The sequence below is a fragment of the Peromyscus maniculatus genome, chromosome 3 (assembly GCF_049852395.1).
Source record: "Peromyscus maniculatus bairdii isolate BWxNUB_F1_BW_parent chromosome 3, HU_Pman_BW_mat_3.1, whole genome shotgun sequence".
Taxonomy (NCBI): Eukaryota; Metazoa; Chordata; class Mammalia; order Rodentia; family Cricetidae; genus Peromyscus; species Peromyscus maniculatus.
Genome location: NC_134854.1, coordinates 80,752,972 through 80,765,690, shown reverse-complemented (window position 1 = coordinate 80,765,690; position 12,719 = coordinate 80,752,972). Strand labels below are relative to the sequence as shown.

The window sequence follows — 12,719 nt, the reverse complement described above, 5'->3', positions numbered from 1 at the left end:
AGCATTTTGACACCCTCTTCTGGCATCCTTAGGCACCAGGTACAAACTATGATGCACAGACACACATACAGTCAAAACCCCAAACACAACCAAATCTTCAAAAAAAAAATTTCAAGGACACAATTATGACTGAATCTATACAATATCACAGCAAAGAGTTAACATGAGCTGAATCCCACACATGCAACTTCCAAGTCAAATAAATTAAAACCTATACGGGGATATTGTCTCACAAGCAACTGACAAAAACAAACAATACTGAAATCAAAAGACTGCACACATTAACAGATACTATCAATACACAGAGAAAATATCCTACTGAATTAGAGAAAATACTTGTAAAACATTTATCTGATAAGGAAAAAAATTGCCTAGAAAAATAAAGGATTCTTAAAACTCAACAACAAATTTAAAAAAATACACAAAGGACTATTGTCTGTTAAGTATTTAACTATCAAATTGACCTTTATTATTAAAAAATAACTACTCATGCTGTGGAAAAACTGAAACACCTGTGTGCTAAAACCAAGAATGTAAAATGGTACAGCTGTTATGGGAAGACAAATTGGCCATTTCCTCAAAAAAGCATCACAGTTTAGTATTTCTACTGGTAAGGTTTTTGAAAGAACTGAACACAGGGATGCAAAAGATGTGAAATATTCTTTTACACTGTGTGAACACATGTCACTGTGATTGATTTAATAAAGAAACTGACTGGCCAATAGCTGTACAGGTAGAGGTTAGGCAGGACTTAAAGACAAAAAGACAGCTTGAAGAAGAAAGGGAGTAGTCTCGGGAGTCACAAGGAGATGGAGAGGAAGCAGGAGATGAATTTGTCATACTGTGAAAAGGTACCAAGCCACATGGCAGAGTATAGATAAGAAATATGGGTTAATTTAAGTTGTAAGAGTTAGCTAGTAACAAGCCTGAGCTATTGGCTGAGCATTTATAACTAACAATGAGACTCTGTGTGGTTATTTGGGAATTGGCTGGTGGGAAAGAAAACTCTGACTACATACATAGAGAGTAAACACATACACACATACATACATACACACACACACACACACACACACACACACACACACACACTGGACTAAATCAGTCTTACAAAGGAAAGTAATTCTGATTAAGCTATAAAATGGATGAACCATTAAGACATTGTACTAAGGGAAATAAGGCAGTCCTCAAAGGACACTCATGACACATGTAGCAAGCTTGTAGAGGACTTGCATTTAAAGACACAAAGTAGTATGGTGCTGCCCAGGGAGTGAGGTGAGGTGGGCACTGAGTAATTACTTTAATGGATTTAATTTAATGGATAAGGTAGAACCATTAAGAAAAATACTTATCTGGAGTTGGATATTGTCAACTGACACAGCAGTGTGATTGTGCTTAAGGCCACTGAACTGCACATACTTAAAATTGGTTAAAAGGATATATTTAATTTTTTGCATGGTTACATTAATACATATACATTTGTGTGTATGAAAAAGCCAACTCTTGCAGTTTTCAATTCACCAGTTCATTCCTTCCCACAAATAAACAGTGACATTTACCCTGAGCTTGTGTTAAGTTTAAGCCCTTAATCAATATTCATAAGCTTAAAGAAAGTAACAGTATTTTATCAAAATCAAGATCCAAATTTGGCTGCTTTGCCTCTGGAGTAGACTACTATACCTTGTTTATAAAATATACTTTCTAATTTCCTTTTGCTTAGAACTAGTCCATGCTAATTTCTATCCTACAGAGTGGGGGAAAAAAATCCAAATTTGCTTACCTATTCTGGATTCCAGCTCTATCATTTGTCAGACCAAAGTAAATGGCACCAATCACAAGTGACAGTATGATTGTGACAATTACCTTTTCAAGAGAAAAATGAAAATAAAAGAATTTCCATTAGAGATTAAAATGCTTGTATATTATTTATTATTTTAAATAATATACAAAGCCCAATCTCATAAACACTTTAAACACTTGGTTATGATAGGGCTCCTGGGAAAGTATGGAATAGAATATATTATTAGACTGCTTTCTAGAGTAAACTGAAAATCAAAGCATTTGCTGTCAGGGAACTGACAAGTCAATAGAACAGCCCCTAAGATTCCTCCCACTGCTCCAGCAGTCAGTGAAGTCACAGGTCAGACACTGGATCTGTGCATGGTCCATAGGGGAACCTGAAGAGGTTGTTTTGAGAGCAAACCAAAGTTCAAGTTGTCTAAGAGCTCTGAACTGAAATGAACTAAACTTTTGTGCCAATGAACAAAGCTTCACACAAGGGAGTCAAGAGAAAACAGGATGCCTTTTCTTTTAATGTTAAAGATTAAAAAAAAATTAACATGCAAACCTCCAAATTCTGACAATGGAATTTTGCATGCTAAAGAAGTAGGGGTGAGCTGAGCTCCACCTCTGTAATCTCTGGAGTCTGTGCCTACATGGGAATGTACAGCATCACTGACAGAAAACAAAACAAAAACAAAAACAAATCAAACCGCAAAAATCAAAAAAGAAAAAAAGCCCTTCTTTCTGTGGGGCATAGGGGTTTTGGTTATCTGTCTCCTCGCTCACCGCTTCTCTATCAACCTCAGCAAGCTAGGCCTACTGTCAACACAACACACCCGAGCTGCTTCCTCTACACCCTCACATAGTCACCCTCCTTCATCTAATCAATCTGTGCAGGAGACTGCATCAGCATCACTTTTGGAGAAAAGCATCTTTAAGGATGCTTCAAGCAGCAAGGGGTTAACGGTTATATAACAATATTATTTATTTGGCAGATTCTATTTATTAAGATATTATTCACAGGTAAATTTTAAAAATGTAAGGAATGTTCAGCTAAAGAAAACAAAATATTCATTTATATATCTTGGAATTTCAAAGCTCAAAATATCCTTAGTACTTTAACAGTATCAAAATAAAAAGTACAGCATGAACAGAACTAAAACTAGGTGTAAGCATACACTTAATATTCTATATAGTTGCATCATAACATTCGTGTTTATGGAAAGGCCAGCTCTTCTAATTTAAAACGTGTGTGTGTGTGTGTGTGTGTGTGTGTGTGTGTGTGTGTGTAGTGCCCATGACAGCATGTGCCCAAGGAGGCCAGAAGTGTCAGCTCCTACTAGAGCTTGGGTTCCAGATGGCTGTGATTTCCCTGATGAAGGTGCTGGGAATGAACATTAGTCCTCTGCAAGAGACGTGTGTATGTACTCTTAACTGCTGAGCTATCTCTCCAGCCTGACATAAAGTAGTTTGTGAAGGTCATTTTTGGCAAAAGCAAGGTAAAGTAGAAAAACAGAACTGTGAACTGTGAAGACTGGTTTAGAAATACCATAGGAGAGAATCTCTTTGCTTTTAAGATAGAGATTTAGGATGGGGAAAGCCTATTGCCCTGGCATATTTTTATAACCCTTCTACATTTATAAGGAGGCCAAACTTATAAAATAAATTCTGACAGCTCTATCAATATGTAGTTTGCACATATATACTAAGTCCAGCATTCCAAAGTATAACTTTTGTGTGTGTGTGTGTGTGTGTGTGTGTGTGTGTGTGTGTGTGTGTGTGTTGTCTTGGGATTTTTTTTAAATATATATATAGATATAGATACATATTTTTTATTTTACAATACCATTCAGTTCTACATATCAGCCATGGGTTCCCCTATTCTCCCCCCTCCCACCTCCTCCCCTTACCCCCGGCCTACCCTCCATTCCCACCTCCTCCAGGACAAGTCCTCCCCCAAGGACTGCGATCAACCTGGTAGACTCAGTCCAGGGAGGTCCAGTCCCTTCCTCCCAGACTGAGCCAAGTGTCCCTGCATAAGTTCCAGGTTTCAAACAGCCAACTCATGCAATGAGCACAGGACTTGGTCCCACTGCCTAGTTGCCTCCCAAACTGATCAAGCCAATCAACTGTCTCACCTATTCAGAGGGCCTGATCCAGCTGGGGGCCCCTCAGCCTTTGGTTCATAGTTCATGTGTTTCCATTCATTTGGCTATTTTTTTCAATAATTGAGTAAAACTGAAATTTATTATATGCCACAGTCGTCCTAGGGACCTCCATGCTATATATATATAGCCTCTATGGTTCTATGGGTTGTGGTCTGATTGTTCTTTATTTTATATCTAGAATCCACCTATGAGTGAGTACATACCATAACTGTCTTTCTGGGTTTGGGTTACCTCACTCAGGATGATTTTTTCTAGTTCCATCCATTTGCCTGCAAATTTCATGCTTTCATTGTTTTTCTCTGCTGAGTAGTACTCCATTGTGTATATGTACCACATTTTTTTCATCCATTCTTCCGTTGATGGGCATCTAGGTTGTTTCCAGGTTCTGGCTATTACAAATAGTGCTGCTATGAACATAGCTGAGCATGTATCTTTATGGTATGAATCAGCATTCCTTGGGTATATAACCCAAGAGTGGGATGGCTGGGTCTTGAGGTAGTTTGATTCCTAATTTTCTGAGAAACCGCCATACTGATTTCCACAGTGGTTGTACAAGTTTACATTCCCACCAACAGTGGAGGAGTGTTCCCTTTGCTCCACATCCTCTCCAACATTGGTTGTCATTGGTGTTTTTGATCGTAGCCATTCTAACAGGTGTAAGGTGGTATCTCAGAGTCGTTTTGATTTGCATTTCTCTGATGATTAAGGATGTTGAGCATTTCTTTAAATGTCTTTCAGCCATTTGTAGTTCTTGTTTTGTGAATTCTCTGTTTAGCTCTTTAGCCCATTTTTTAATTGGACTGACTGTTCAGTACTTTGATGTCTAGTTTCTTGAGTTCTTTATATATTGTGGAGATCAATCCTCTGTCAGATGTGGGGTTGGTGAAGATCTTTTCCCAATCTGTTGGCTGTCTTTTTGTCTTATTGACTGTGTCTTTTGCCCTGCAAAAGCTTCTCAGTTTCGAGAGGTCCCATTTACTAATTGTTGTGCTCAGGGTCTGTGCTGTTGGTGTTTTATTTAGGAAATGGTCTCCAGTGCGAATGCGTTCAAGAGTGCTTCCTATTTTCTTTTCTATTAAGTTTAGTGTAACTGGATTTATGTTTAGGTCTTTGATCCACTTGGACTTGAGTTTTGTGCATGGTGACAGATATGGATCTATTTGTAATCTGTTACATATTGACATCCAGTTATGCAGCACCATTTGTTGAAGATACTTTCTTTGTTCCATTGTATAGTTTTGGCTCCTTTGTCAAAAACCAGGTGTTCATATGTGCATGGATTAATGTCAGGGTCTTCAATTCGGTTCCATTGGTCCGTATGTTGGTTTTTATACCAGTACCAAGCTGTTTTTATTACTATAGCTCTATAGTAGAGTTTGAGGTCAGGGATGGTCATGCTTCCAAGGGTTGCTTTATCGTATAGGATTCTTTTAGCTATCCTGGGTCTTTTGTTTTTCCATATAAAGTTGAGTATTTTTCTTTCCAAGTCTGTGAAGAATTGTGTTGGGATTTTGATGGGGATTGCATTGAATCTGTAGGTTGCTTTTGGTAAGATTGCCATTTTTACTATGTTAATCCTACCTATCCATGAGCATGGGAGATCCTTCCATTTTTGGGTATCTTCTTCAATTTCTTTCTTTAGAGATTTAAAGTTCTTATCAAAAAGGTCTTTCACTTGTTTAGTTAGTGTTATCCCAAGGTATTTTATATTATTTGTGGCTATTGTAAAGGTGATGTTTCTCTGACTTCTTTCTCAGCCCTTTTATCATTTGTGTATAGGAGGGCTACTGATTTTTTTGAGTTGATCTTGTATCCTGCCACTTTACTGAAGGAGTTTATCAGCTGTAGGAGTTCCCTGGTAGAGTTTTTGGGGTCACCAAAGTATAACTTTTAGGAGTACTCAATATTCTAAAGTATGTACTTTGCATTGTCTCTCGGCATTCAAACTTATTTAAAGCATTTAATCTTATTTAAAAAACAGATTATAAAAAAAAATCCCATGCAAAGGTAGGTAAACTGTGGCACAAATGACAAACTGCACCAACTGCCTATTTTTGGACACTCATTAACTAAGAATGACTTTCACCAAATTTCACTACTCAGGGGAGAGAACCACGAAGAGAGTGTTGTTTACAATTTGAAATTGAAACATCAGTATCCGTTAATTAAGATACAGTGGAAATGACAGAAAAATAGAAAGATAACTAGAAAATAAATAAAATCCTGAAGCATATATAATAGTTGCAGGAGAAGAAGAATCAGGAACCATGTTTGTCCTTGTGAATATTTCATAACATGACTGGCATTTGTCAGGTTACCTGAGCTATAGAAGCTTGAGGATTCCCCAGCAAGTTTTTGAAAGAGCGCTTGGCAATCCATCGGAGCTGATGACAGAAGGAGGTAACATACTCGGACTCTTTGAAGACTGATATTCCTTTCTTTTTCTGAGCTCTTGGAAGTCGATCTAATTCAGCTTTTGATTCTCTGTATATGGAGGAGTTGGCATAAAACTCAGCTAAGTTTTCTATTATCGGCTTCTCTCTCTTGGAGGGTTCTTCAGTTTTGTTTGCTTTGGAAAAATGTGGATAAAAAATGAAACATTAACACATAACTAATTTGACTCATTTTCTATGGTTCCATCCTTCTATAATCCCTTAATTCTAATATATATATATGTATATATATATATTATACTATAATATATATATATACACACACATACACACACAATGTATATATGTATGTATGTGTGTGTATATATATGTTGGCTGGGCATATGTTAGAGCATGGTTCAGGAATGAAGTCATGTAAGGAGAATTCTGAGTGCTTGTGAGAACACTCCAAGAAAACAAGACAAGTGTCTTGTTGTGGTGGTTTGAATGAAAATGGCCCCACAGGCTCATAGGGAGTGGCACTATTAGGAGGTGTGTTCTTTTTTTTTTTTTTCCAGGAGGTGTGTTCTTGTTGGAATAGGTGTGGCTTTGTTGGGGGAAGTGTGTCACTAGGGGCAAGCTTTGAGGTCTTGGATGCTCAAGCCAGGCCCAGTGTCTCACTGTCTCTTCTTGTTGCCTGTGGATCCAGATAAAGAACTCTAAGCTACTCTACAGCACCATGTCTGTCTGTCTGTCACCATGCTTCCCACCATGATGACAATAGACTAGACCTCTGAACCAACCAACTTAAAGCCAGACACATTAAATGCTTTCCTTTGTAAGAGTTGCTGTGGTCATGGTGTCTCTCTTCACAGCAATATAACCCTAACTAAGATGCTTTGTGACTTCAGTTTCTTCAAAACAGACTTGTTCTTAGAAAGTGTCTTTGTGCTCCCCCCAGGTATAGCAGATAGGAGTGAGTTTACTTCAGATCACTCATTATTGCTTGCTGCTATTATTCAATTAAATGTTTAAACTGTCCTTTACATGCTGCTATGGAAAAACAACACGTTTTGGGGGGTTTTGTTTTTATTTTTTTTCCACGTGTGCTTGTCCTTGTGATTGTGTAGAGCTTGAACTCATGAGAACTTTACTCATAACTACTCTTAACCCTCAGAGTATAAACTGTCCGAGGCCCTGAATAAAGTTGGCTGGTGCATGGGACTTTAGTTCATCTCATTTATCAGCTCCACTCTCCCAGATCCCACTGCCTCTGGAGTGGTGACAGACGTGGTGGCATGTGCCTTTAACCCTAGCATTCAGTAGACACATGGATCTCTGGGAAGCTGAGGACAGTCTGGTCTACATGAGTTCAAGGACAGTCGGGGCTACATAGTAAAACATTCTCAAAATAGTAAAATTACATATGCCATCATTGATTTACACATCAGGAAAACAGCAATTATTCATATGTGCATGGCCACATCTTAGGGATGCAGAAAACTTTTTAATCAGTTTAGACTCTAATTATTCAAATAGACATTATACTGTACAGAGTTAGAATTTTTTTTTTTTTTTTGCCTTCTACTATGCACAAATGTATAAAGGGTCATTTCTTGGGGTTTTTGTTTTTTGTTTGTTTTGAGATAGGAGATCACCATGTAGTCTTGGCTAGCCTGAAACTTGCTATGTAGACCAGGCTGGCCTTGAACTCACAGGTATCTTGTAGACCAGGCTAGCCCTGAACTCACAGGTATCTGCCTACTTCTGCCTCTCAAGTACTGGGGGCTGGGATTAAAAGCATTGAACCACCATGTCTGGTTGACTTATAAAATACTTGTGATGGCTAATCTTATTTGTCAACTTGACTACATCTGAAATTAATTAAATCCCAAGTGGCTGGGTACACCTGTGAGTGACTTTTCTTGGTTGACTAATTTAAGGTGGGAAGACCAACCCTAAATCTGCATCTTTCAAGATGGGAAGAAGGAAGCCCTTGCTTCTTGTCTGCTTGTCCTCATTCTTACTGGCAAGTTCCTGCTGCTGAGGCATTCCTTCACTGGCATTAGAAATTACTTCTTCAGGAGTCTAACATACACTGAAGACCAGCTGAGATATCTAGCTTCATGGACTGAACAACTACTGGATTGCTGGACTTCCTGTTGGTAGACGGTCATTTTTGAACTAGCTAGACCACAGCCTGTAAGCCTCATTCATATATGCATACATATACATATGCATACATACATATCCAATCTATTAGTTCTATTCCTCTAGAGAACCCTGACTAATACTATTTCAAAAAAAATAACCATTTTCAAGTGGAAAGTTGCCTTACAACTGACACTTTGAAGGAAGATACTCACTTAAAAATTAAATAAACACCCAAGCACTTTCAGACAACAGTCTGTCTACTGACTACTTTCACAGCACTGAATTAACATGAATTTAAAAGCATCTTTTTCTTTCGTTTTGAGGCATGATCTCACTATTGCAGTTCTGGTTGTCCTACAAAAGCATGTTTTAATGAGCCACACTACTGCAGTTTTATCAAATCAAGCAGACACTAATGTATGAATCTACAAGATTCACATACCTTCCTGGCCTTCTTCGTCTCTATTTAACACTACAGCAGAAGAATCTCCATTGATGACATCCAGGAAGAAGTCTGCAGGGTTATTGTAGGGCTCACAGTGGTAACCTAGAAGAGAAGGCAATACAAGGACACAAACCTGATGATCTTAGAAAAGACAGAGGCTTGGGAAGACAGAATCTAACAAGTTCTCCCTCTTCTCACTCTTTTCCCTTCACTAATACACCTTTTGCCCTTAAATATTTAATAAATATTCCAATAACTCAAAAGGAATTTTGGATACTTGAGAACATCTTACATTGGTGTTGACCATAAACTATGACCTGCACAAGGCTACTGATATGTTCTAGTGCTTACAGTCTTCCTCGCAAGATGTAAATTCAGGTCAAAAAAAGAAAACATTAACCGTCCTTATACTCTCTGACTTCAGGTCCTCACACTATCACTATTGCTCTTCAGCTAAGTGGAGGGGTTGTAATTCTCATCTGTCAGCGTTCCAAATAGAGTGCAATTTGGGGGCAGCATTCTCAAGAGAGCATGGACAGTACAGCACGCTTTGAACTCTGACCTCAACTTTACAGTCCTCTCAAATTGCCCTGAAGTCTGCCTCAAATTCATAGACACTGAGCTCTCCACTCATTTGGGCTCAGTTATTTTATTTTTTTCCTTTTAATGTATATAGGTGTTTTCTTGAATGTATGTCTGTATACCACATGTGGGCCTGGTGCCTGGAAAGCCAAGAGATGGAGGATCTCTGGGGACTGAAATTACAGACAGTTGAGAGTCATCCTGTGAGTGCTGGGAATAAAACAAGGGTCCCCTGAGAGAGAAGCCAGTGCTCTTAACCAAGATATGCTCAATCATTTTAAATGACAGATTAAGTTTCTAAAATCAAGAATGATAGATAATGAATATTTAAAATTTTATTTGAAATCATAAAGAGTCATCTATAATCATAGCTAGGTACCTCTAAAATGAAAAAGATTATATATACTGCATTTAAAAAGGAAAGGAATCACGGGGCTGAAGAGATGGCTCAGCAGTTAAGAGCACTTGTTCTTGCTGAGGACCCACGTTTGGCCCCTAGCACTCACACAGCATCTCAGAACCTTCTGTAACTCCAGTACTAAGGGGATCCAATGCTCTGTTCTGACCTCTCAGGGCACCAGCCCTACATGTGGTACACATATATAAGGTAGACACTAATGCACATAAAAATTAAAGTAAATAAATCTAAAAAAAATCGTGTAATTTAATCTGAAATAGAAGAAAGCAACTCAGAAATGTCAACAATGCAGGCTCATCAAAGTGAGGTTTGAGATAAGTCACTCAGACCCACTCACAGACTAAACTGTCAACATAATGTTACTAGAAGGTTAAGTATCATTCCATAAGCCCTCAGGAAAGCACAGTAAGATCACAGGCCTGTTGAAAACTGAAAAACTGGGATCTGCCCTGTAGTCAATGAGACAACAATCCTAGGTCTTCCCAAAACTGTTCAACTGATCAAACTGCTGTGACTCTACTGATAACTACTGCACTCTCAGGGAAAGGCCACCATGACTGGGAAACTGGTAACTACTGCACTCTCAGGGAAAGGCCACCATGACTGGGAAACTGGTAACTACTGCACTCTCAGGGAAAGGCCACCATGACTGGGAAACTGGTAACTACTGCACTCTCAGGGAAAGGCCACCATGACTGGGAAACTGATAACTACTGCACTTTCAGGGAAAGGCCACCACAACTGTGAGTCAGATACAGCACAGGCCCTTGACACAGATACACTTAGACACAGTTGTCACAAATATTCAAAGAGCACAGGAAAAGTTAAAGATCACACAAAATGAAGAAAAATACTAACACAAAATATTTTAGAATGGAGGAAGCATGGTAAGCCTACATGAAGACTAAACAGCACTTCTATGGACTCTCTGCTCCAGCCACAATTCTGTGAAGCAAGGACCACACCACATGGAAAACAACCAACCATACCTGCTGATGCAAAGTACTCCAAAGCCTCCTGGGCAGGCCCATGGAACATGAGTTTCCCTGAGGCCAATAAGGTGAGGCTGTCGAACAACTTAAAGATGGAATACCGAGGCTGATGAATGGAGAAGATGATTGTTCGACCCTGTTTAGACATTCTAAATTATAAGAAGAAAATAATGAGTCATTAAGCTTCTCATTGTTACATTTATTGTTAAAATTACTTTATTCCTGCTGTTAGAACACCTGTCTCAATTTCAATTTGATTTTCTCACATATACATATTGAATCAGCTCATCTCAAGGTATCTGAGTGATATCTAGGGAAATGAATCTTGGTGCTTTTATTAAAAACTAGGGCATCTGGGAGTATTGCAACCTTGGAGATCAGTTGTAAATAAAGTGCTTAGCATGTTCGAGGCCTTGGACTTAATCCTTAGAAACAAACAAACAAAAACCCCAAACAAACAAATTCAGCCATAATTTCGTAAGGAGCCAGGGCAGACAAAGTGCACTAGAATGTTTATTGACAAATGCAAACACTGAGACAGTTTTCACAGACACTGAGTCAGAATCTGTAGCTGGAAGTTTTCCTGTCCTGCCCAGTCCATAGCTGCTCAAACCCAAGTAAACACACAGAGGCTTATGTTAATTAAAACTGCTCGGCCATTAGCTCAGGGTAACTACTGACTAGCTCTTACACTTAAACTCAGCCCATTTCTGTTATTCTATATGTTGCCATGTGTTCCATGGCTCTACCTGTGTGCCATTACATGCTGCTCCCTGGACAGCAGGCTGGCATCTCCTCACTCAGCCTTCTTCTTCCCAAAATTCTCCTTGTCTGCTTATCCCACCTATACTTCTTGCCTGGCTACTGGCCAATTACCATTTTATTAAACCGGTGTACAAAAGCATTATCCCACAGCAAGAATCTCTGGGAGAATGTACACACACACACACACACACACACACACACACACACACACACACACACACGGAAGGTAAAGAAAGGCTTTTATTAAGGTGAGGAAACACATGCACATACAGCAGGGTACACAGAGGGATCCTCTGCTTAGGAATGTGGATGCCAAACCCTGGCCTCTCACTGAGGACTGGGAGTTTCAAAGGAGGGGACTGTTCTCCCCATTGAGGGTTGGCCAGTTGGAACAGAATCAGGGAAGCTAATAGGTCCACAAGTTTGGGGTAAACACATCCTGGTTTGGTTTTGAACTTGTCACAATGGTCCATAGGCAGGGGATGGGGAGGGTTACAGGTAGGGGGCATTACTGGAGGGAGTGAAAGCTAGCAGGCCTTTGTCTTAAGCTGTCAGTCTTCTGTCAGGAACTCTAAGAGCCAGAAGGCAACAGGAGCTACCAGGAGGAGCAGAGCTGTGTTGAGGCCTGATCCACAAAGCAGATCTGGGGACTAGGGATAGTGGAACGATCATATCCTCAAGGAGTCCCCAGTGAAGACTCCAGGACCGCACTTTGACCTACACAAGCATAATCATTTACCAGACTGCAGATGGTAAGTTTCCACAGCAGGGCTTGAAAAGACTGGCTTCCTTTTTTAAGCTACCAGTCCGTGGTGTTTTCTTTTAACTGCACCCTACCTAATATGTGCTGCCCTAAGGTAACTAGGTTCTCCTGTCTATTTAATGTTCCAGACATATCAGGCATCTTCTGCCTTGGGGCCACTGGCTGTTCCCTTCAGCCAGATTCTGTTGCTAGATACATCTAGATTTCATTCCCAGGTCCTATGACCATGTACCAGATCCTCCTTGACCTTCCTGCTATTTAAAACAGCAACCCAGGAT

General features: G+C 39.5%; 1 protein-coding gene across 4 annotated transcripts in view; it reads right to left on the bottom strand.

The window, feature by feature from the left end:
- Positions 1 to 12,719, bottom strand: part of LOC102909385 (broad substrate specificity ATP-binding cassette transporter ABCG2) — a 123,351-nt gene that overhangs the window by 11,779 nt on the left and 98,853 nt on the right. For all 4 annotated transcript variants that reach the window (XM_076566870.1, XM_076566868.1, XM_076566871.1 and 1 more), the window contains exons 7-10: positions 10,911 to 11,062; positions 8,919 to 9,023; positions 6,269 to 6,519; positions 1,781 to 1,863 (exon numbers count right to left, since the gene is read on the bottom strand). In XM_076566870.1, the coding sequence (XP_076422985.1) occupies positions 1,781 to 1,863; positions 6,269 to 6,519; positions 8,919 to 9,023; positions 10,911 to 11,062 (591 nt within the window). The remainder of the gene's footprint in view (positions 1 to 1,780; positions 1,864 to 6,268; positions 6,520 to 8,918; positions 9,024 to 10,910; positions 11,063 to 12,719) is intronic.